Source organism: Sylvia atricapilla, chromosome 1 (genome assembly GCF_009819655.1).
Source record: "Sylvia atricapilla isolate bSylAtr1 chromosome 1, bSylAtr1.pri, whole genome shotgun sequence".
NCBI classification, from domain to species: Eukaryota; Metazoa; Chordata; class Aves; order Passeriformes; family Sylviidae; genus Sylvia; species Sylvia atricapilla.
Window position 1 is genome coordinate 67407146 of NC_089140.1, and position 23013 is coordinate 67430158.

Below are 23013 nucleotides of genomic sequence, written 5' to 3' on the forward strand. Positions count from 1 at the left end.
GAAAAGGTAAGGCAATAATCCCATATTATATTGTCCCTTCACCACCTGCCTGCAGTCAATACCATTGCAGTAAGTCTTATATCAATACTAAAGTTAGTATAAGGATAAAATTCCTAGTTCTCAAATGTATTGATCTGTTTGTTGTAGAGCTACATGAGTCACATAATAGTTTATTAGCTACGCCTAAAATGGGAGCAAGCCACTAAAGAGTCTCCAATTGGCAAGCCAAAGTGAAGTTCCAAAATTTGTATTCAGGCACTCCAGCAGATACATACTGTGGTCCAACAGACTGCTTTGTCATTCTTTAAACCTGCCTAAACTCTCCTGCTCTTTAACAGCAGACTGGTCTAAAGTCCATTCACTTTGATCCTTTTTCAAGTTCAAGGCAAATGCCAACCCTGGAGGCCATTTCCTTACGAATTTACAGACATTTCAAAGGCTCCCCTTGAGAGAAATGTGTTCTTCCCACTAAATCTTCTACTCTGCTGTCATCTCCAGCTACCACTTCCAGCTACATTCTCTTCATGGCTTAGGAATCCTGCATCACAGTGCTTGGAGAATCTACCAGGACGTATCTGGTTCTGCAGGTTGTACGTTGGCTGAACCTCAGCACACTGCCCAAGCCTGGAAGCCGTGATGTTCCTGCTTCCACTCCCTGATCACCCCCTTAGGTATCTGAGGAATTGAAAAGAGGTTTAGGAAATGGAAGAACCGACCCTACCTGCACAGTGCTGCTGCAGGGCACTGGCCAAGGGTGTCAGGAAGCACTGCTGATGCACAGACATCCTTTTGGTTCCATCAGAGCTCAGCCACCACAGTGCCACTTTAAATGTTCTGTTTACTTTCCATTTCAAACACTTCAGTGTACTATCACTGACATTTTTCAACTGCCTCAGAAAATGAATGCTTTCCCCAAAATTGCACTATCTATAGGACTCCACTGAACCTATCTTGTAGAATACATTTCAAATAATGACACCACATTTTTCTATCACCCAAGGTAAAAGCATTTAGGAGTGCTGAATTACTATATTTTTTAAAAATAATAAAATGGAAGTTTATGGTGATTCACTGTATATCTTTATTAGTCAATGTTCTTTCTCTGGCTAATAAATAAACCAAGTACTTCCTAAAATTGCAAGCTTTTCCCTAAGGATGCTAATTTTAGTATAGAAATGAGTAGTTGGACACCAGTGCTATAACCTGCAGCTCTGTCAGCCTACCTTGCCCATGCCTAGATGTACCTGAGGAGTGCACCACTAAAAACACAGGGCTGTTACTCTTTCATATGGTTTGGTGATAGCCCAGGGCATCCCTCGTCTCCACCTCTCTGCTCTGCCTTTTTGTCTGAGATTACTGCCCCGGCAGCAGCTGATCAAACAAACATGTGCCTGTTCCTTCACCACTGCAGTTCACAGCCTGCTGTAGCCAGCTGAAAATTGCCCCTCTCATTGGTTTATACTAACATGTGCTGGATGAAGAATTGCAGCAGCTCAAGTCTTGAGGGACAGCTGTCTTAAGCAGCAACAGGATCCACCAGAACTCATCTGTCAGCATAAAATAGCAAATACTTGGGCTCTGTGTATGTTGCCATACCAGGGCACTACTCTGGATGCCTTGGCAGTGGGAATCAAGTGGTCACTGTAAGAGTGGTATCTGTTCATCCACACATGGTAAAGGATCATCAGCTAGGCTGGGTCCAGATACCTCACAGCTGCAAGGGAGAGAAACCTCCTCTGAAGGCAGAACCACCCCAGCCACAGTAAAAACAGCTAGCAATAAGGCATAGCCAATGCCACTGAATAACCCACACAAGGCCATGAAGTGTCTTTAGCCCAGAGTCCCAAAAAACAGGATGGACACCAGCACATTCCACAAATATTTGCCATTAGGAAAACCCCCACTTTTCCCCAGATGCAGCAACCATGGGTGCAACATGGCAAAGGGACAGGAGAAGTTTTATGCTGTGGCTGTTCATTCCATTCCTTCCCTGCTGCCAGCTGCAGATGGGACAAAACAAACAGTGACAAATACAGCAGAGGAAAAAGCTGTACTTGTATTTTGACAGTGGCGACACAAATGCAAGGTTAACGACAACACGTACCAGAAACTGGGTTAGCAATTCCACAGCAGCTAGGCTATTAAAAAGTCAGCCATGCTTTACTGCCATCACCAGTCTAAGTCAGAAAAACATGAGACTTGGCAGCACCGAGGCTGCTAAGCTTTAACAGTCCTGCATTGCCCATGTTTTGGAGAAATATCTACATAAACTACGCAGTTTTAATGCAACATCATATTCCCATCAAAATGAAAACTCCAGTCCTGCAATAACTGAGCCTTTCTTAATATATTCCATGGTGAAACTACATTAATTCAGTGTTATCATAGGAAATTCAAACACGTAACAGGCATGAAATGCAAATTTTCAAATTTACAGCAGTAACTTAACCCCCATGCACATAATGAAGTTTCCTGTATTAGTGTGTATGCTTCTAGATTTACACTTCCGTATTTATGACCAGTGTACACAAATTACAGTTGCTGCAGGGAACATAACTTTGAATTTCTTGGCTGCTATGGCTTAAAATTCAGTCACAATATTCCCCATTATTAAAAGTTTTCTACCCTCCTTACCAAATTGATTTTTTCCTTAGTTATATATAGTAAATTCTATATATTCATACACGCATACACACACACATATATTTTATGTTTAAACACACACACATCTTCAAAGGAGGAAATGTAAACTTCAACAGACAAACACCATAAAGTCTGATAAGCAGATATAAAATATGTTCTGGGATTAAGCTCTTAAAACCAAAGCAAACGGACTAGTCTGGGATCAATGCACTGCTCTGTCCTCCTGCAGGGAGTGGCAGAAGCATGTTAGCCTCCACTGATGCTCTGAGCTTTTAGATGAATGAACACAGAAGTATGATGAGCCCTTTTTAGACACCAATCTGCTCACCCCAACAGAGTTTTTAACTTTGAAAAGCTCACATACAGGTACAGGGAACACCATATGTTCATGGGAACATCAAGTGCTCCATGAATTTCAGGCACTCTGCTGACACATGGACCATTCTGAGTGAAGGAGGTTTTCTTTGTACATGGAGATATTAAAGAATGATCTGGATGCAATCCTGTCCCATGTGCTCTGGGAGGACACTGTTTGAGCAGGGAGGTTGGACCAGACGACCTGCTGTGGTGCCTTCCAACCTGACCCATCTTGTGGTTCTGACATTCTACATCCAGGTTGAACAGGGAGGTGCCCTGGGCCCACAGACTTGACTTCCCAGCTAAGTCTCAGCCTTCAGTGTGAGATGACACAGACCCATGGAACAGGTCCCGCTCTGCTGCGCATGTCACCATGAGAGCTCTGCCCCCTTCCCACGTGAACTATGCCCCATGGGGCCTTGTTGGAGATAACAATTTCATTCTCGAGCTCCATTCCAGGTTCCTTGAAGGCGCAAAGAAAAAAAGAGTTTAACTGCTCATAATCTGCCTAAGCAGTCACCAGGTAGCTCTCCCTATCATCCCACTTAGTCACCTTTCTCAACGCTCATCAAGCACCTTTGATCAGGTAAACTCCCTTAAGACACAAAATAAATGCACACACATGTGCACATGCACAGGAACAAGTGCAACCTTTCGTGCATGCTAAAAATTACAGCTCAGATAGAGGAACCTGCCTGACGAAGGAAAGTCAATATCTAATATGACACTGAAAAAATTAAGATGTCTAAAAGCAAGTGAAGAGATTAAACTTCCTTGATAAGCTCCACCCTTTCCAAGCAGCAAGAAGAATACACAAGCGGACCGGTGCTGTGGCAGAATGAGTGAGTAGAATGTTTGCCTTTACACATATTCACCCAAAAGTAATGCTGATTATTAAATCTCTGCAGCCCCACTGGAAAGGGACATTGTGTTCTTACAAGATTTTATTAAAAAGCAGTAACTTTATTTTATAGTGAAGCTTATTTAAATTTGTAATGAAAAATGCATCAAGTTTAAAGTCACAATATACTTCTTTGAGTGCAAATATGCATTTTAAACTGACCTGTGGTCAGAAAGCTGAGAAATAAGGCATGGCTTTTGAGAAGATTTTCAGACACAAAAGAGCACTTGTATTGCCACTGAAAGGGTTTTGATTCTAAATGATTAGTAAGGAATTGAAAACAAAAGTCAGAAAAGACTTAAAGAAGACAAAAGTATTCACCTAATGCTTTTGAAAGCAAGGATGCTACAGTGTACACAGTAGAGATATTCCCAGACACCTTTTCCCTTGGGCATTTGGATATGCCTTGCTTCTTGTGATCTCATTACAAAAACCACCAAAGGATAAGTATAAATTATTCCTAAATTCCAGTTATGGACTCCATGCTCTGTGTTTAATGAGGCAAAAATGACTTCTCATTTCCACAGAACAAAGTAGGATTCACACGGAGAATCACCAAAAGGGATGACTCTCTACTACTCACTCCCACACCACAGCTCCTTACAAACCCCTTTTGAAAGTATCAGGGTTGAAGAAGCGATTAGCCAGATGTTTTCCTCCAGCAGTTCTATGTCCACCATGGAAAAAAATGCTTTTTCCTCATGCTTTTTTCCCAGCCTCCTAGCTGATGGCCTACTAGGCTAGTTGGTTTCAGAGTGCTCATCTTCCCCCATTTCAATCACAGATATATCACTGCAGAATAACTAAAACTCAAGAAATGCTTTTTCTGACATCTGTTTCTGTTATAATGCTTTCCCCTTTGAGCAGTTGCTACCACAGAACCGATGTGACACCAAGTGGAACTGATGGGACAATTCTTACTGTGTTGTGGTATTTCTTTGATTCAAAACAAGCAAGCTTCTATGCTGGGAAAGGAATCCAGTGATTTGGAATGACCAAAATGGTAAAGTGGATTCTCACATCAAACCCAGTAATTAACATTTATGACTGCCTTTTGCACAGGCTGTCCATACACTGTCTGTCCTCCCTACACAAATATCCCACACCACAGGCAAAATCACAGGCAAAGGTAAAAAAAAGACATGATACAAACCTCGGAAAACAAATTGTCAATGCATAAAAAAAAAAAAAAAAAGTGTCCTGAATTTCTCTAAAAATACCTGCCATGCCTGCAAGGAACAGGTAATAAGCCAGTGTAAGTCAGCAGAAACCCAACTTCTCAAAAGATACTAAGAATTTTCTCTTCAGCAGTGCTGAGCACCTGCAACTCCTGCAGAAGGCTTTGGTTGCTGCAGGCATTTAGTGTCTGCCATACTCAGAAGTCAGGTTTCCTCCTTTCTGATGGTTTGGTTTGTATATTTTTTCTCATTATGCTTAATAATAATGCTGAGATAAATAGCTCAGTGGAGTAAAATACTGTACCCATCAACAATTCATATAATAGAGTTATATCTAAATAAACAATGCAAGTATTTGGAAAGAGTCTGCAGCAATATGAAGATGTATTTCTTCCAAATACACAGCATAACAATGGAAACAAAGTGCACCCAATATTTTATTTTGGCTGAGATGAAAAACCTCATATAAAACACTGTTGATTGTATTTCCTTTTCTGCTCATTAAATGCACCATTCCAGAGAGTTACTCTTTAAATTGCAGAATCCCCAGAACACTTGAATGTGACTTACACTAAAATAAGCTGGCATTGTGAATCTTACAGGCACATGCCACACCTGAAAAAGTCCTTCTTCCCACCTAACAACCTATACTTCTTTTTTCTCTCTCCTCCCTAAAAAACATAGAAACATGGAGATTTCCAATACAACAGCAATGACACTTCATATTTCTTGGCTATAACTTCATGTAACGCCCTGGACATTGGTATGCTACAAAGGAATTATTTTTTCTACCTTTCCCAGAGCTAACCTGTACCATCTCATCATGTGCAGAAATTTACCCAGGCAGATAACTGATGGTTTTGAAATATTCTTATGACTTTCAGTTCCACTGACATAGTTGGGTTTCCTTCTTGGTTTGGGAAAACTGCCCAAGTGGAAGAGGCTACCTAGGGAAGTGGTGAAATCACTGTCCCTGAAAGTGTTCAAAAGGTGAGTGCATGTGGAACCTAGGGGTATGGCTCAGTGGTGAATATGGTGGTGATAGCAGAACAGTGGATTTTGTGATCTAAGAGGCCTTCTCCAACCCTAAGGATTATATGATTCTATGACTCTTGGCAAAATCCAGTATTTTTAGTTTCCAGAGTTGCCAACTTCACTTCCACCAACACCCCACCCCCTCATTTCCCCCTCCCCACCTTAAGTAGTAAATTCACACAAATTACAATCCCTAAAGTTCAAAACTCATAATAAAACACCAAGGTAGTGTAGCAAGTTAAAACTTTAAAGTACAATAGGTAAGATAGAGAGAAACAGAAATAAAAGGTTCTACTTAGTCATCTGATACTCAGAAGAGGGACAAAAGCCTTCAATTTTTTTCTGTCAGACAGACCCTGAGTACTCCTAAAGCTATACTCTTGTTAAAGAGTAACAACACTTAGAAAGAGAAAACTGCAGAGAAGCCTTAAGCTGAGAAGAGACCAAGCACAAAAAGGCACAGAAAGTATATTTCAGTATGCAATGACAAAATGTAAAGAACATTTAAATCTCTACAAGCAGAATCTTGGTGCAGAACAGATATTTCTTTAATGTGTTTCTTTATTTTACAAGAATCAGAAAATGGGTTCACGCTTTCTGATTTAGGAGAACAGGTTACATGTGGGAATAATTATGCAAATTGGATTTAAAACTTGTGCACAGGCAGGAGGATGTAATTAATCCTCAAAAGAGGGGATTTCTTCCCATTATTAATTTTCTAAAACTGCAAAGCCAAATCCTCTGCAGCACATGCACCCCAAAGCATTACTTACTTGTCACATTTTGTTTTAGGTTGTCACTGCAGTAGTTCATGTCTCTCTCACACTAGCAAGATGAAGGAAATTGATGATTGGTATAATAAGAATAATACAGTTCTTCCCAACTGTGCCTTCTGTTGTTTGGCTATTCTCTGTAGCCTAATTCATATTCTGATCAGAGAACTGGTAGCTGAAAATCAGGGATTTTTTATTAACACCATCTACTTCAAAAGGTACTTCTGTTCATGCATACATACATACAGAGATTGTTCTTCCCAGCCCTCAATTCCTAGGGACACTCCACAGCTCAGCTGCAATGTCTAATCATGTTACAGATGATGGCTGTAGAGGCTTAGGCATGATTTTTAAGATTACTTTATCAAAACTTCTTTGTAAGGTGTATCTTTTACATGTGAAACATTGGCACCAGTGTTAAAAGAACTATCAAATAAACTCATGAATGACAACCCTCATCTTTTATGTAACTCTGAAAAAATGATTTCCTACTAGTTTTGAGATTTTCTTTTTCCCCTTTTTATATTTCTGCACACACCAGCACACACCTTCATCTCTGAAGAAACGTACTCACACAGTGTGTGCTTGGACACATTTTAAACAGAAGTTTATTCTTACATCAAATGCATAATGTGTACTAACAAAGATGTATGTAATTCCACTACAGGCATGCACATATTCAGATTGTGGTAATTACCTAGCCAGAAACCAGGGTCCCGTTAGGTACACAGAGCACAAAATTAAAATCTTTCTACTCCAAGGTAGTTTGAAGACAAGATGTCAAGGCAGGAGGTACAAGACAACTACAGTTGTAAACAAGATGGAAAACCGAATTATTGAGTCACTGCTTAGGTCAGGGCCAAAGACAAAAGTCAAGATATTTCCTGTGCCATCCTCCTAACCAAAATTCTACTACTCACAGTGTAATTAAACCAATGTTGGAAAACCATTGGAAATGTGTAAGGGTTACCCTCCCTACTAGCTACATACCTTTGTAAACAATAAACTGAAAGCTCTGAACATCTGTGGACTCCTGTCAAAGTCACAAGCAGCTGGTTCTCATAGCTTCACACAACCTATGTGAAATCCATTGTTATTTTAGATTTCCAGGTTTATTCCTTCACCTAATATTAATTTAATGTGGGTTTCAGCATATATATCACTGCTAGAAATTGCTCCATGGCTTATTGAAGCACTTTGTATAACCATTATACTTCATCATTTGGGATGCAATAAAGATCGTTTGATACATTCAGCAGTGAAATTACTCATTTGTGAGCTATTTGTTTCAAAGAGCTTCAGCCAGTCAAATTGCAAATATATGAGGTTTAGAGATCAGAGCAAACCACTGTAACATATGGTTTTCGAAGCTTATTGCAGTTTTTGCTAAGTAATAATTTACATAGTATCAGGTGTACTTTGACTAGGGTGCATTGGCTTCTGCCTAAGAAAAAAAAGACATCAGCAGTAAAATGGTTCTAATTACAGTAACTGTACAGTGCAGCAGCATTCACAACTGCAAAATCATTTCTTACCTACATCACTCAGAAGTGATGCAGTCTAAATGCAGTTAAGGTTACAGCAGCTTCTTTTTGTTTAAAAAGAAACTGGAAGGAAGTTGCTGGTGGTCTGTTCTCGGTTGCTGGGAATGTCTTTCCCTAGTACTGAGGACACACTCCCTGGGTATATTCACCTCTCACCTTCTATACTGCCTCCAGAAACGAAAGTGCTGTCTCATCAGTTGTGCTGATGGCATGAAGCAACCCTGAGAAGTGGACCAGGGAACTGATACAGCTTTAAGGAACTGCAGAGGAAAAAGCTCCCTGATTCATCTCACAGTGTAGCCACAAAAGTAGCTTCTGTGGTACATGTGGAAAAGCAAAGCAGAACAGCACATGGGAAACAAAAAATCCCTATGCTTCTCATCTCAACACTGTGAGAAACAAGGCTCTGGGAGAGGGTGGATAATGAACTGCCGAAAACCACCAAAACCCTTCAAAAAAATAAAAGTCTCAACTGTTGTCTCTGGACTTGCAGTACAAAAGAGAGGACATCTCCTAGGTGGATACACTGGTATCCCAAATAGCTAGCTTCTAAAATCCCCTGTGGCACTTGCTAGGTTTGCTAGTAAAGCCCTGGACCTCTCATATAACTGAAAATCTATAGGAAACACATAATTACAACCAGGTTTTAGAATTACCTGCCATGACATAAAAAATTAACTGGTAATTAAAGTGTGTGTTAGCACAGACAACTGAAAGTAAGGATGAAACATTTTTACTCTCTAAACATATTTACATACATATACACACACACTCCACCCACTCTAAACAAATTCCAGCTGTGACAGTTGTGCACAAAGCAGAAAACTCCTTAACATCCAGAAAAGAACAGTCCAAATCAGCTATTTTGCTTTGACCAGCTAAATCTAAACTAAATGTGCTACTGGAATGAGACAAGTTAACAGAGGTGAACAAGACAGTTTTCAACTATTCTAAGACTGTGAAAACAACATTTTCAAGGAACATAGGTGAAAGAGAGGAAGGGAGTGGTGTTTTTGCTAATGAATGCCATGGGCTTGTCTGTACATCCAACTGTTATCAAGGTGCCTGCTAAATGGATGAAATGGATTTACTTTGCCCTTTGGTACCTCAGCAGACAACATAGTACATAAGATAAATATCACCGACTAATCTAGGCAGAAAAGGCTATTGACATTTTTTTATTTATTCATTTTATTTACTTAGAAAAGTACAAGCAGAAAGGAATTAAACTGCTGCTCATTTGTTCAGGTTCAATGGGAGACTATCAGTAAGGCTAGATTGCAGTGGGTGGGTGGAGGGATGGAAACAGGGCATGCTAGAAAACCTGCATCATTGGTATTAGCTCAGAGAGCAGCAGCGAGATTCCTGGGAACTAAATCCCTTGTCAGTGCTTATTTTTACCAAGAGTTTCAGTAATACGCTCTCAGGCACATGGTGTAATTCTTGGGTGGCCCCACACAGGGCCAGGAACTGGATGATCCTTGTGGATCTCCTGTGGCTCAAGACATTCTGTGATTCTGTGAATATCATCTCAGCCTTTGTCATGGACTGGGTTCTGACACACTAAGATTTTCACAAATCCAGAAGCAAAATTGCAAGTCCCCCACACTCATCTCAAAACTGATGATAGTACTTTAAGACTTGATTTGATGGCTAGTGGTAATAATTTTTGTGGTCACTCATACTTGTTGATCTTTCAAAAGGATGTCAGGAGTAGATGTGTATAGTACAAAACCCAAAAAAACACTTTCTGATTATCTCAAAAAAGACTGCTGCATCAGTCTCAACAGTTTTTGCCATAAACCTACTCTTCTTTTCCGTGTCTTTCCTCCCTTTTTATCCCATTCCCCCCAATCTGCTTAAACTTAGCTTTAAACCAGACTTTTTCATACTGCCTCTAATGCTCAAAGTACAGCACTTCTCTCTTTTATGTTCCTTTCACTTTATATTATATGAGTGTATCAGTGCTTTGGGCTTTTTTGTATTCAGTCTCATGTGACTGTCCATCCCATTTCTTCATTCTGAGCCCCTACTTTCTCAACTAATTTTCTTGAGAATGGGCATTCAAGTGCTGATTACTCTCCAGAATTTTGCTTGTTGACTTTTTTTTACCCAAGTGTTGATCAGAAAAATTTGCTTAGAACAAAGATTTTGCAAATAGAGTTTGTGGTTTTTCAGATTAAACTCTTGCTTCTAACGGTCATTTTGAAACTTTCTACTGCTTAAGCCCTGCAAGGTGCTGATCACTCTCAGCTGAATCCCAGGAAACGTGGAGATCTCTGACCTGAAGCTATTTAGGCATTTGGGTTATGTTTGACTGAGCATAGGAACTACCCCCTTGATTTAAATGGGACTGCTCACAAGTTTAAAGCTCAGCATGTGCTTCAGAACTTTGCCTGGCTGGGGCCAGAGGGCTCAGGTTCCCAGAGCTTTAATACCAGCACTACCTACAAATGACACAAGATAGAACATCCTGATGATCAAGTGATTTCTAACCCAATCATGCCGCTTAGTGCAGCATCTCTGCAATGAAGGAGGTATTTTTGCTCGCTTTCCATGTGAAAAGTGGAAAGCTTTCCACTTTTTTTTTTGCTCGCTTTCCATTATCCAACACTAATAAAGGAGTTTCACAGTGTTCTGCAGAGCAGACAGACAAACCTGAGATGATATACAGCACTGTAAGGCTTTATTGATGTTCCCTTAAGATGCTCTATGTAAGTCACTCTTAGATAGTCAACCTTCCCAAAGTCATGCCAGTAAAATGTTTATGCTACAACATCATCAATCTGTTGTCTAGTGTACCTCCACATGCAGACATACACATTATATATCTTCAATCACACTAAAATTAATCAGACAATAAGTCACAGTTGAAGCTATACCTTAATTGTTCAAAGATCCAGGTTAAATTTACATACTAATGGTTGCACATTTGGCTTTAATAAATGCACTATTAGAAAATAAACATAATAAATGAACAACCATTTTAGCATGAAGTTACCTAATCTTGATGAAAAATATCTGAAAATGCAGCAACCAGGGAATCTATTTAATTTTTATTTGAAAATAACGCTAATCACAGACTAAGGAGATAAATATAAATTATATGAAGTAGCATACTAATGATAGATCAGACAAACCCACCCTGTGCAGTGCATGCAATAAGATCAAACTGATTGAAATGGATGGTATATATTCTAGATGCTCTTCTTCTCAAGCATGGAATAAAGGATATAGACTAGGATGGTTTAATTTGCTGAAGTTTCCCCTTACACTTGACAATGCATTTTATTTTCAGCATCTTCTAAAGCTTCAGGACAAGCTCTGTGTCTCCCAGCAACAATGAGGCTTGTGCACAGGAAAGATGCACAGGGATGATTACTGTCCCTGGAAACTGAAAAGTGCACAGTAAGGTAGAAAAGTTGGACTGTCTAATGGTGTGAACAAGAGGGCTCACATACACAGCAAACAGTGCACACTGGGCTACTGTGTAAATCCTGTGTCATTAGAGCAAGAGCTTAATTCCTATGGCAGACTGAGCAAAGGCAAATGGGAGCTAGCAGGCCCAGCCTGCGCTATCTAGCACAGGAGGAAGAGGAGCCTGCTTTGATTTCCTTTCCAGTATAATGAATTGCTTCTTTCCACACAACTACATCTTTTTGATTATGTACTTTTCTTCATCTCTGCTATCCTTGACTGTTCACTTTTCAAAGCAGAAGGAGTGTCCTGGATTAGGGCCACATACACCATTCTGGCTACAGCTGTGCAGGAGGTGAACAGCGTCAATTCAAGTTGTTTGTCAAGTCTCCTAACCCCACTGCCAAAGGCTGCTATCCCCTCAGGTCTCCCAGCAGCACTGGTCCAGGAGCTTTGTCTCTTCTGGAGCCATGAAAATGATCCCAATTAGAAAGTCTATCATTTTGGGTTTTGAAGGAATTGAATTTTGAGGGACAGTGTGTGCCAGAAGCCACTAGGAAGGAGCAGCCCCTGGAGATGATGGAAGGGGGTGATAAAAAATAGGTGGTGCTAGGCTTATGGCAGATATTGCAGAACATTACAGATAATGCAGAAATGAGGAAATCAAGAAGACAGCAATATCCATAATCTCACAGAGGGAGTCTGTAGTTTTGCTAGAAATCTGATCCAGATTCCCACTTCACCGGCGCCAGAACAGCCATAATCATGCTTCTGCTTGCCCTCTGTGCAGGCCACAAGGCTCCTCGGCAATCAAAGTAAACAACTATTTAAAACAACAGCAGCCAGAGACACCAGCAGCATCAAATCAAAGTGACTTTGTGAAGGGAGAGCACATCAGGAGTCACTCAACAAGATGTGCCCCTTGCTTGCCTTGGCAGCAAAATGATGGAGGCTCCAGGATCCATCCTGCTGCCAGAGACCTTTCTTCTTAACCAACACCTCTGGGCACACCACACTGCATCTGAACTCGGTGCCTTCCTTTTCTGAATGTCATTTCATTTTTGTAGCTTTCCCTGAGAGTTGTCAGCCCATGGACTTTTTTTTTTTGTGTAAGAATGTTGGCTCAGCATAAACCACAAAGCGATTACATGGAACTGTGCTCAGGGCCCTGATGGAGATATAACACAGCAGACTAGATCAGAATGGAGCCATTTGTTTTATTACATTGTGCCTTGCAGGTTCTTGGTCCTTCCTGCCCTGTCCATCCTCAGCCTTTCATTTCACAGCCTGAGCAGAAGCCCTACACAATTGACAGCAAGTTACCAGACCCTGATCCCCACACTGCTGCAGACTTGTGTCAAATTATAGCTGGAGTGAGTTGCTAATCCAAACCCAGGCAATAATCTGATCTATGGGGAGAGGCACTCTAACACTGCTGTGCTGAGTGGCCACAGTGGTACAAGCACTGTCAGCTTTTCCCAGCAGCTTTTTGACCTACTGAAGCCTGCACATACGTACTGAACAACTGATGACACAGGGAAAAGTCTGACACATTCAGGCTGTTAAAAGGCATAAGACATATACTCTAAGTCCCAAGAAAATGCTCCAACTAAATGCAGGTTTTGAGCAAGAGTATATTTAGCCCAGCTAAAGGTTACAGCTATGCAGTGTGGACTTCATATATTTGAAGAACGTTTTAATGAAGTGAAAGAAAAGTTTTTATGTTGGTGTACCATATTCAGATTATAAAAAAGGGTTTGGGGGAGTACCCAAAGGTTGAGAGGTCTCTCTCAGTTAAGCACATAAAGGATGGACATTTATCTGGACCTTCTGAGCCACAGGATTCAGCTTCTGTCGTGAAAGGCTCTCAAAACACTTCATCTGTCTTTGTTCAGTTCAGTCAGGCTGAAAAGTACTGCATGGTCTTGCATGCAGAAAATCTGACACTTTTAAAATATCCATTGAGATTTCTTACAACATCAACACTAGAAGACAGGCTAAAAGTTTTCTTTCAAATATCACATGAATAAACCATGTGATTCATTAATTATGACTCTTTAGCAAGTAGATAGGAACAGAAGGTCTGCTAACTTGGTTTTATAGCACACCTGAAAAATAACATAGAACAGAAGAAAAAAATGGAGATCTTATGGTATCTCCAACGAGTATTTCATAGTATTTTCATTTGAAGGGTCATTAACCCTTTAAAAAGCAATGCCAGCATGTACTAGAAGTATGGACAGCAGAGAGCTCAAAAAGCTCAATGTAAGATACCAGATGAAAGCTGGATATAAACTTGCTTTCAAACAAAAACCTAAGCTTGCCTCTATTCTCTTATATTCAGATACAGAATTGAAAAATGTAAACCAAGACCTGGGGAGAATCACCACAACTGAACATGAAACATCCAAGTCAAGTAGGTGTATGTATAAAAAGGAAAAGGGGGAAAAATGAAAAAGAAGAAAAAAAGAAGATAAAAAATAATTTTAAAATCCCTAAACAGTTCTTGATACCAGAGAAAAAAAAATCTGTTTCTAAAACATTGGCCATACCTTTTCTTTAGAAGAGAGAAAGAACCAAAACTAAGGCTGACAAACAGCACCTTTTTGTTTCCTAGAAACTATGTACTTTCCTCTGAGCTTATCCACAGTAATCTGTGCCTTTGACATCTTCAGATTGGTTCACTACACCTGACTTACCTAAAACTGAACATGAAAACTACATGGAACTTAGAGAAGCCAGACACCAATCCCTTTCTTCGACTCACCTTCAGCACCAGTCCACAGCATTCCAATAACCTGGGCCTTTCCCCAAAAGCCCAATCTACTGCTAATGTCACTCTGAAGTTTGGATTCACAATTTTAAAGCAAGCAAGAAATCTCATCTTAGCTCCATCAGCTGCAATCTGTAAACCAAGCCACATGCTCAGGAGCAAAGCCAATCAGAAAGATAAGAGCTGAAAAGAAGTCTTGAGCATTTCTTATAGAAAAGAACAACAAACATTCTGTAGGACATCAAGGAAGGCTATAAGCAGGCACACCTTCAGGAACAGTGGCAAAAACCTGTCTTTCTGTGAGATAACTAACTACAAGCACTAATGCACTAATTATGCACTAATTTCAGTTATCATCAAACAAATAAAAAACCCAACCAATCGAAAAAAAATCCCCCAACCCCTACCCAAACCAAAAAAACCCAAAAAACTATCACCCAAACTTATCTGAAATGATATTTTGACGGTACCAAACAAGATATGTGAGAATTGCCATGAACCAAAAACAAATGGATGGATGCTGCTAAAAACAAATGGATGGATCTCTGACGTGGAGAATATACTAATGTCATCTATCACTGTTGATCTCCCCTTTAACAACTATGATTCTTAAAAAAACATAATCAAGCTGTAGAAAAAAAACAAACAAAATGGTAAAAGGCAGCTGCAAAAAGTATTTTATTGCTTTAGGGCTTCAGACTTTGTCAAGCATCTGTGTCAGCTCAACTCCCCCAAAGACCAGCTGACACCACCTGACTTGAACCTCCCCATGCTCCTGCTGAAGAGTATTATGGAAGTAGAATTTCCACTCAATCCACTCATGCCTGAGTGCTTTGCAAGTACAAAAAAGCAAGACGAGGTTGCTAACTACAAAAATCACCTCAGCAGAGGAGTTACAAAACAAATACAAGCTGAGCCTGCACTCTCCCCTGCAATAGCCAGGAGAAAAGAGCTGACATTGAAGGTGGCAAGGCACATCCACAAAGAATTTGCCAAAGGTTAACACTGAAACTCACATCAACATCAATGATTATAGAGTGAAAACAATGGGGAAAATTGAGACTGTGTTATGATCTTCGAATGCTTTGCATCAAACACATATTTAAAATGAAACAGAATCACAGACACAACTCAAGGACATAACCAAACCATAACATAACCAAACCACAGGCCTAAATCAAACCCTATTCTGGATATATTTAGAAGTTAAATATGTGCTTAAGTGTTACTCAGAACAGGGATGTTGACTGGGTATCAGCAGGAACTTACAACATTATCTGGTTGAAAAAAATGTTATTATCAAAAGCTGGGTTTCACTCCAGAACATCAGAGAATCATGAAAGCTATAAAGCTGTTGCTTTAAAACCTAATCTTTACATGACACAGAATTTCAATTATGTGATATTGACTAAGTATGTGCATACATCACATTAAATTATTATTATATATAGGTTATTTTACCTGGAACTTTATTTTTTGCCAAATGTGAGGCACAATAAATTGTTTCAAGAAGCGTTCATCTTCACTCCAGAACAGTCGGATGTCAGGGATATCGTACAGGATCATGGCCAGCCTCTCCAAACCCAAGCCAAATGCCCAGCCAATTTTATCCTGAGCACCAGCTGCAACACACAAACAACATAAAAATTCAAGAGCTTAAGTTCACAACATGGAAAATCACTGATAAAATGTTCACCTATTTATTAAGAGGAAATAAAGAAAAAGGTGAAATGGCAAACCAGAAAATCTTAAAAATAACTGCCAAATCAATGATCTAAAGGCCACAGGACAGATTCTACTTAAATCAAAAACTGCAGCAAGACTGAGCACATCGCTGAGTCCAGGAACCAAAAATGGTAATAAAACAAAGCCTTGACAATTTGTGTCTGAAGTTTCAGACAGACTTGAGAAATGCTGCATAATGCCATACATCACTATCCTTTACTATGCTTAGAGCTGAGCCTTTCCTCATTTGACTCTGCTGTTTTTTTTAAGACACATAAACATGAAACCCCAGGGTATTCAGAGTATTTTCCTTGGTCTGGCAGATCAAGTCAAACCTATAGAGCATTAACATCATTACCAACATTTCAAAAGACCATAATTGCTTCTTTTGAGGCTTCTGGAAGGAACAGAGCAATGGGATGTGAGGCACCATTGCATTAGCATCACACTTCTGACCAGGGAAATCCTGAGTTCCTGGGAAAAGCCACTGCTCTCACATAAACAAGTCTCTTTTATGCATCACTAAATATAAAAGGACAAGAATATTTAATAAATAAAAGATGTACATACATTAATGATGCAACATTTCTGTCAGGAAGGTAAATATTCATATGTTCCTTCATTTACAGGGCAGGAGCACTGATTCATTCAAACAGGGATCTTTTCAACACAAGAAACTAAGTCTATGTTTAGCCATCATCCTACTGATTTTGAAATAAGCTGAAAGGCCAGAAGCCCTGGCAAAGGCTCAGAGGTTTTAAAAACTTAAAAAAATGCTCAAACAAACACACATGCTGAAAGGATGTGTGCATGTGTGACAGTCTTGACTCCACACCATCAGTACTTGCAGTGTGCTCCTGAGTCACAAAACATCACTGCACATCTCACAGGTATGCACCAGGGTCTCAGCAGCCTCACCACTATCAATCTAAAGTATTTTTTTTGGAAACTTTAAACTCAGCAGCTTCCTTGTCCTCACACAGGAGGCTGGAAGCACAAGTCTTCTTTCTGAGCCTTGTGTCTGCTATCAGAAAGGAAACAGCTTCCGTTATTTGGACACTGATGACAGACATCCTGAGTTACCCTGTTGTGCTCAATGCTGAGACTAAACAGGTCTGAGTTCTGTTCAAATAGACAGGGGCATACCAAGCTTGGGAAAAGAGACATACTCACAACTTCAATTCCATTAATTCACTTGAACCTGCCTATTTTTCTGGAATAACAGCTCCTCAGCAGAACCTCTCTGCGTCTCACCTGCTGTATCAGCAGTATTACACTGCCACAGGAGTTATATCAGCTCGTAAGAGTACTACATAGAGGAGTCAGGATATTCTGCCTGTCCCTTCTCATGTGCTCAAAGGGAAGATTTTGCCCTTTCTGACTTTTGAAAGCGGACAGTTCATCAACTGAACTGTGTAAGTCCTAGGAAATAGAGGACCAGGTGTGAACTCAAAAGGTACCTCATGGCAGAGCTGCCAAAACACTGCTTAGACTAACCAGCAGACTATGAGCTAATCTGATTCTGGAAACCTACAATCCATGACATTACACGAAGAATGGCACTATTGCTTCTGTTGATTTTTAGAAAAAGCAGAGTGACTACAAAGAAACTAAATACAAATTCAAATTTGCATTTGGGTGGGATTTTGAGCTTTAAGTGCAAACCATAAACTGTTTCTCCTCCATGCTAAAAGTACTATTTCTTTCCATACACTAGTATATTAATTACATTTGCACGGCTGTGAAGAAGGGAAGATAATTCATTGCAATGGTGTTGCATCTTCAAACCTGCATCAACAACTCCTGCCTCAGTGAGAGAACTCCTATGCATTCAGAAGTACCAGATTTACACATATATATGGGCATTTCTGTAGACCAAGCCCTTCCTCCAGAGGTAAAACACCAGGAGTAGTATCCATGAGGGTTCTGAATGGTCACTGCTTAATCTCAACAGAGGCATTAAACCTGAAACCTAAAGATGCCAGATTAAGCACTAGCATTGTTAATTCACAGATGCTCAGTAAAGTATACGTGATGGGGGTGATGATCCTCCTTCCCCATATTAGTGATGATTACTGGTAGATCAGACAGGAAAAAAAAAGATATGACAAGATAAGAACAGGTGTATATTCTGATTAGCAGAGCTTTGCATTTGAGACTTGGGCTTTTTTAATATTTTGATATGAGAATGGTAACTGTAGCACTTTTACTCTAACACGTTTTTCCCTTATTGAACTTGAACTCTGCAATAAATGTCTTGATTTTATATCATCAACTTCTTTTCTGCCCTGGTTTTCTTGCTTGGTTTGTTGGGGGTTTTTTAAGAAGGCCTGGGACACATCACAGGTTTTTTCACTTTGTAGCAGACAAAGAAATTCTGCTATCTGCCTAGCAGCTCAGAGCAGTGTCATCTGAGCTATGATTAAACACCTATTCACCAAACTTAACTTGTCTTTTGGATGAACCTTGTACAATTATCAGCCTTCAAGCCACAAACTTCTCGAATGTCCCCAGTGAAAGCTGTATCAGTGAAGAATTACCTCTACTGAGACAAAATAACTGAAAGAAAAAGGAAAATTCAGATTATTTAAATTCCCCCTCAAATCAGCACTAGCAAATCTCTGCACTCTGAATCTTCAATTATTTTGTCTCTGACCTCTTCTCCAACTTTCTATTTGTAAAGCTCTAAGTCAATGCAGCATTGAGTTAAGTAATTTGAAAAACTACCTTGGAGGACTCAAAAAGATTAATGCATGCTTCTAAACATATTTCTGACTGGAAATGACCAGGTGACTTAGAAATTAAATGAGCCAGTATCTCCTGTTGAGTGAGGGAGCAACCCATAGCTTACCCAACACAAATACATGTTTAAATGCAACCAGTTTTGGCAAGTATTAGGCAAAGAAGTCAAGTGAATGCAAGTCAACAAGACAGGAAGAGTGAACACAGCACCACGTTAAATGTGGCAAAAAGCAATTTGAGGTTCTGATGAGGAGACCTGGCCAAAGCAGCAGATTCCAGGGACCTGGTGGGGCAATCATAGCATCACTGCTTGAAATAACACGGCCCAACAGATAAAGCTTTCCTGACACACGAGCTTTCCCCAACTGGCCATCAAAGATTTTTACACTGCCAGGCTCCTGCTGCCTCACATGAAAAATTTGACTCCCCACCAGAAGAAAATGGCTGGAAGCACTGTTTGTCAGGTAGCCAAAGATGGAGGAGGAAAGGATAAAACAATTTGAGTGGCTTCCCACAGAGGGCTAGGACAGCCCAAATCTGATGTCAGAAGGTTTCATCATTGCAGCCCTGTCTTACAGAAAAGCTCAAGAGTCCTTATCTTCCTTAGCAAGTCAGATCTCTTTGTCCTGGACTTCAGCTTCGAGCCCAGGTGTATCAGTTTACATGTAATGTAGACCAAGCAAGTCATTCTCCAAAAATCAGTGTTAAGCAAAAGTTAAATTTGCTCAATCAGGATGGGAATCTTCCCAATTATTCACTAAGGCATAAATAATGACCTGCCAGAATTAATGGATTATATCACCCTGAATCCTCAGAAAAAAACACAGACAGAAACACTCACCCTTTTCAAGGAGTGTGAGGCAAGACATTCTGCTCTGTGCAATAATTTTAAGACATAATTTGGAACACAGTATTAGTAACAGGTTCACAGCTTTTTTGGTTTATATTCCAGTCATACTTATTTTTATATCGATACTGGCTTTTATTTAAGAATTTTTTGCTACTTCTGTAACACTGCCAATAAAGAAATCTTTCTTTTTCAATAGACCCTAAATTGGGTCTTCAAATTGTCATACTCAGCAGTTACTGAGAAGTGAAAGAAATTAAATTTTGATCTTGGATTGAGGCAAAATCATGAATACACAACAGCCTGCAGACAGGGTGATCTTCACAAAATGCACAAAAACTAATGCACACAAAGTATGAGTAACTGAAATCTGGGATGAGTTCCAGAAGCAAAACCTGAATTTGATCTCCTTCTTTCAGTCCAAACTATGATTGTTAATGGAGCCAGTTCTAGAACTAAAATGGTGGGAAGAGGGGTGAAGAGATTCTCAAGGGCACACAGATTACACATCATGTTTTACAAAACAAATCAGTTTAAAACTGTATAGAAAGTAAGTTATAGAGATAATGAACATGTGGCTTGACACAAAACACCACAAATTCTGGAAACAAATGCTGAGGCCCAGATTTGAGTTCTGTGTGATTAATGGACAGCTGACAAATCAGGCTTTGAAGAACAGGTTCTGTAAAAGAAATATTTACTTATTTCTAGAGACTAGGAATGCATAGTCTACATAACTGCCACAGCAATGAGGCAAACATGTTTACTTGCGTTCAAAATAAGCCATTTTAAATTATTTCCTTATTATTTTCATAAATTATTTCAGATATATGTTGGGAGTCAGAAGTTTTACATAGAAAAAAGTAATGCTAAGGCATCAGTCTAATAGAAAAGAGCTTCTGAAACTGCAAGGTCATGTGGCTATGATGTTAAGCAACTGAGGCCAAAAAGCTTACCAAAGTTTTCTCTGAACTCCTCTCCAGTGAAAGCAAAAATCAAAACCATCACAGTGTTCTCTTGTAACTCAGTTAAATTGATGCATTCAGGTTCCTGTGTGCAACTCAGCTCAAATTAAATCCTAAAATGAGGACTTGGCATTCAGGCTGTGCATGCTAAGAGAGCCCCTCTTCAAGAACCCAAGAAAAGAAGTAAACATTCAATTATGCCTATTCTACGGAAAGAGAACTTATCTTTCTAAATCTAATGTGTGGAATCATTTTCTAACAATAATAGTCACTTTGAGACCATATCTACGTCTCCTGGGTCAGACTGATCTTTTCTGTTCTCTCCATTTGACAGAAGAGCAAAAGAACTTTAAAGGCTTTGAATAAGTTTTAATAAGTATGTTTATTTTTTCTATAACCAAAAGAGCTATGCATATACTAAAAGAACAGCCTGCTTAAAAAATCTACCCAAGGAAGCCATCCACCAGATTCTACTTTCTTCTAATATGTAATTAACATTCATTCTACTATTTTACCAATATTCCAACAGGTCAAGTGGCTGGGAAGAAAATATTTCTGATAGGGAGAAATGGATGACCAGAGTAGAAGAGGGTAAGAAAACTAGATTAGCAAGAAGAGGAAAGAATGTACCAAAGCAACAACAAGGAGGAGCTTTCCCTATTTCTTCCCACCTCCAATGGATATTTTAACTCCAAATTTTTTATCTTTCTGCTTCTGAAGTAACTAATTTCTCAGTCCTCCTCCCTTGCTCCTTTACATCTTCCTACTTTTGCACAAGCTCATCCCTCTGATTCCTGCAAGCCCTCCTAAGCATTTCCATATAAAATCAATGACAAGTCCACCATTAAGTAGAATCTTACTTAAACCCTCGGACATTTTTTCAGAGTTCACAACCATGCACTACAATAGCATTCTGCCTTTCAAATTATGTACGATAAAGTATCCATTTAATTACCAAGAGCAATACAAGACATTAGTCATTAACAATAAATATTTTAACGGTATATGGTTTTCTTTTTCTCTGTATTTCAGCCTGCATAGCTGAACAAATGGCTTGCTTAGTTTTTGAGGGTTTTCCTTATCCCTGTCTCAAGGCTGAACATTTTCCATGGATGACAGTGCAATTTGCTGTCCTAATTTATGTCACAGAGCAAAAAATTAATTTACTCATTCGGTCTTTTTCCCCTGGCTCTGTCTGAAGGCTTAAGTACTGCTCTTTTTATTCTTTGTATGTAAAAGCAAACTCCAATTCCTTTCTTTATGCTTTGTTCATTCAGGAAAAGCTGGATTTTGAAGGTTTGGGCCTTTTAATATCTTCTAATACTGGTAGATCTCCCTAGACACTGGGGCCATGGAGATTTGAAAAAATAAGTGCTATAAAGACATACATGAGGGGCTCCCACTAGAGAGAAAGACCAAGCCTACAATACAGTTCAGAAATTCAATTATGAATCTCATTTATTCAGGGTGTAAGCACAGCTGGACAAATTCCCTTCACATATATTCATTTCCCCCAGATGCAACTTTCTTGGTAAAATTTCACCAAAGTTGACTGCTTAGTGTCTTACAAAATAGCCTTTTCTTACAGAACAACAGAGAGAGCAAAGAACAAGAACACAAAGATCATCACAATGTGGGACAATCTTCATGAGATTAAGACATCCTCAGAAGATACAGAGGTAGCAGTTTATCTGTCATAGCACAGGACACTTCAGCATGTTTGATATTCCTGTTCAAGAATCAGAACAGCCAGGACACCTGTATCTATATAAAAAGGTTAAAAAATATGTTCAGCTGGCAGCAGCAGACTCTCATGATTACTCCAAAAGCTTGACACTGCACAATAAATTCAACTTCCACAGGCAGGAACTGATACCACATTTTGTTTTTCTACAGCATGTGCCATAAAGAAGCTTTGAGCTTATGACTGGGGTTCCTTGGCTTTACAATATATAAAAATAACAGACAGATAAGGTTCACGATTTAGCTCCTCTGCCACAAACTCATTTTTGGGAAGAAAGTCATGAAAAGCCTTATGATCACTTAGGCATCACTTGCCTTATAACTGGAGTTGGGGTAATATTCCTTCCTTTCTAGAATGATTTAGATAAGA

General features: G+C 39.5%; 1 protein-coding gene across 3 annotated transcripts in view; it reads right to left on the reverse strand.

The window, feature by feature from the left end:
- The window catches only part of FARS2 (phenylalanyl-tRNA synthetase 2, mitochondrial), a 228812-nt gene that overhangs the window by 78262 nt on the left and 127537 nt on the right, over positions 1-23013 (reverse strand). For all 3 annotated transcript variants that reach the window (XM_066325126.1, XM_066325116.1, XM_066325135.1), the window contains one exon: positions 16083-16243. In XM_066325126.1, the coding sequence (XP_066181223.1) occupies positions 16083-16243 (161 nt within the window). The remainder of the gene's footprint in view (positions 1-16082; positions 16244-23013) is intronic.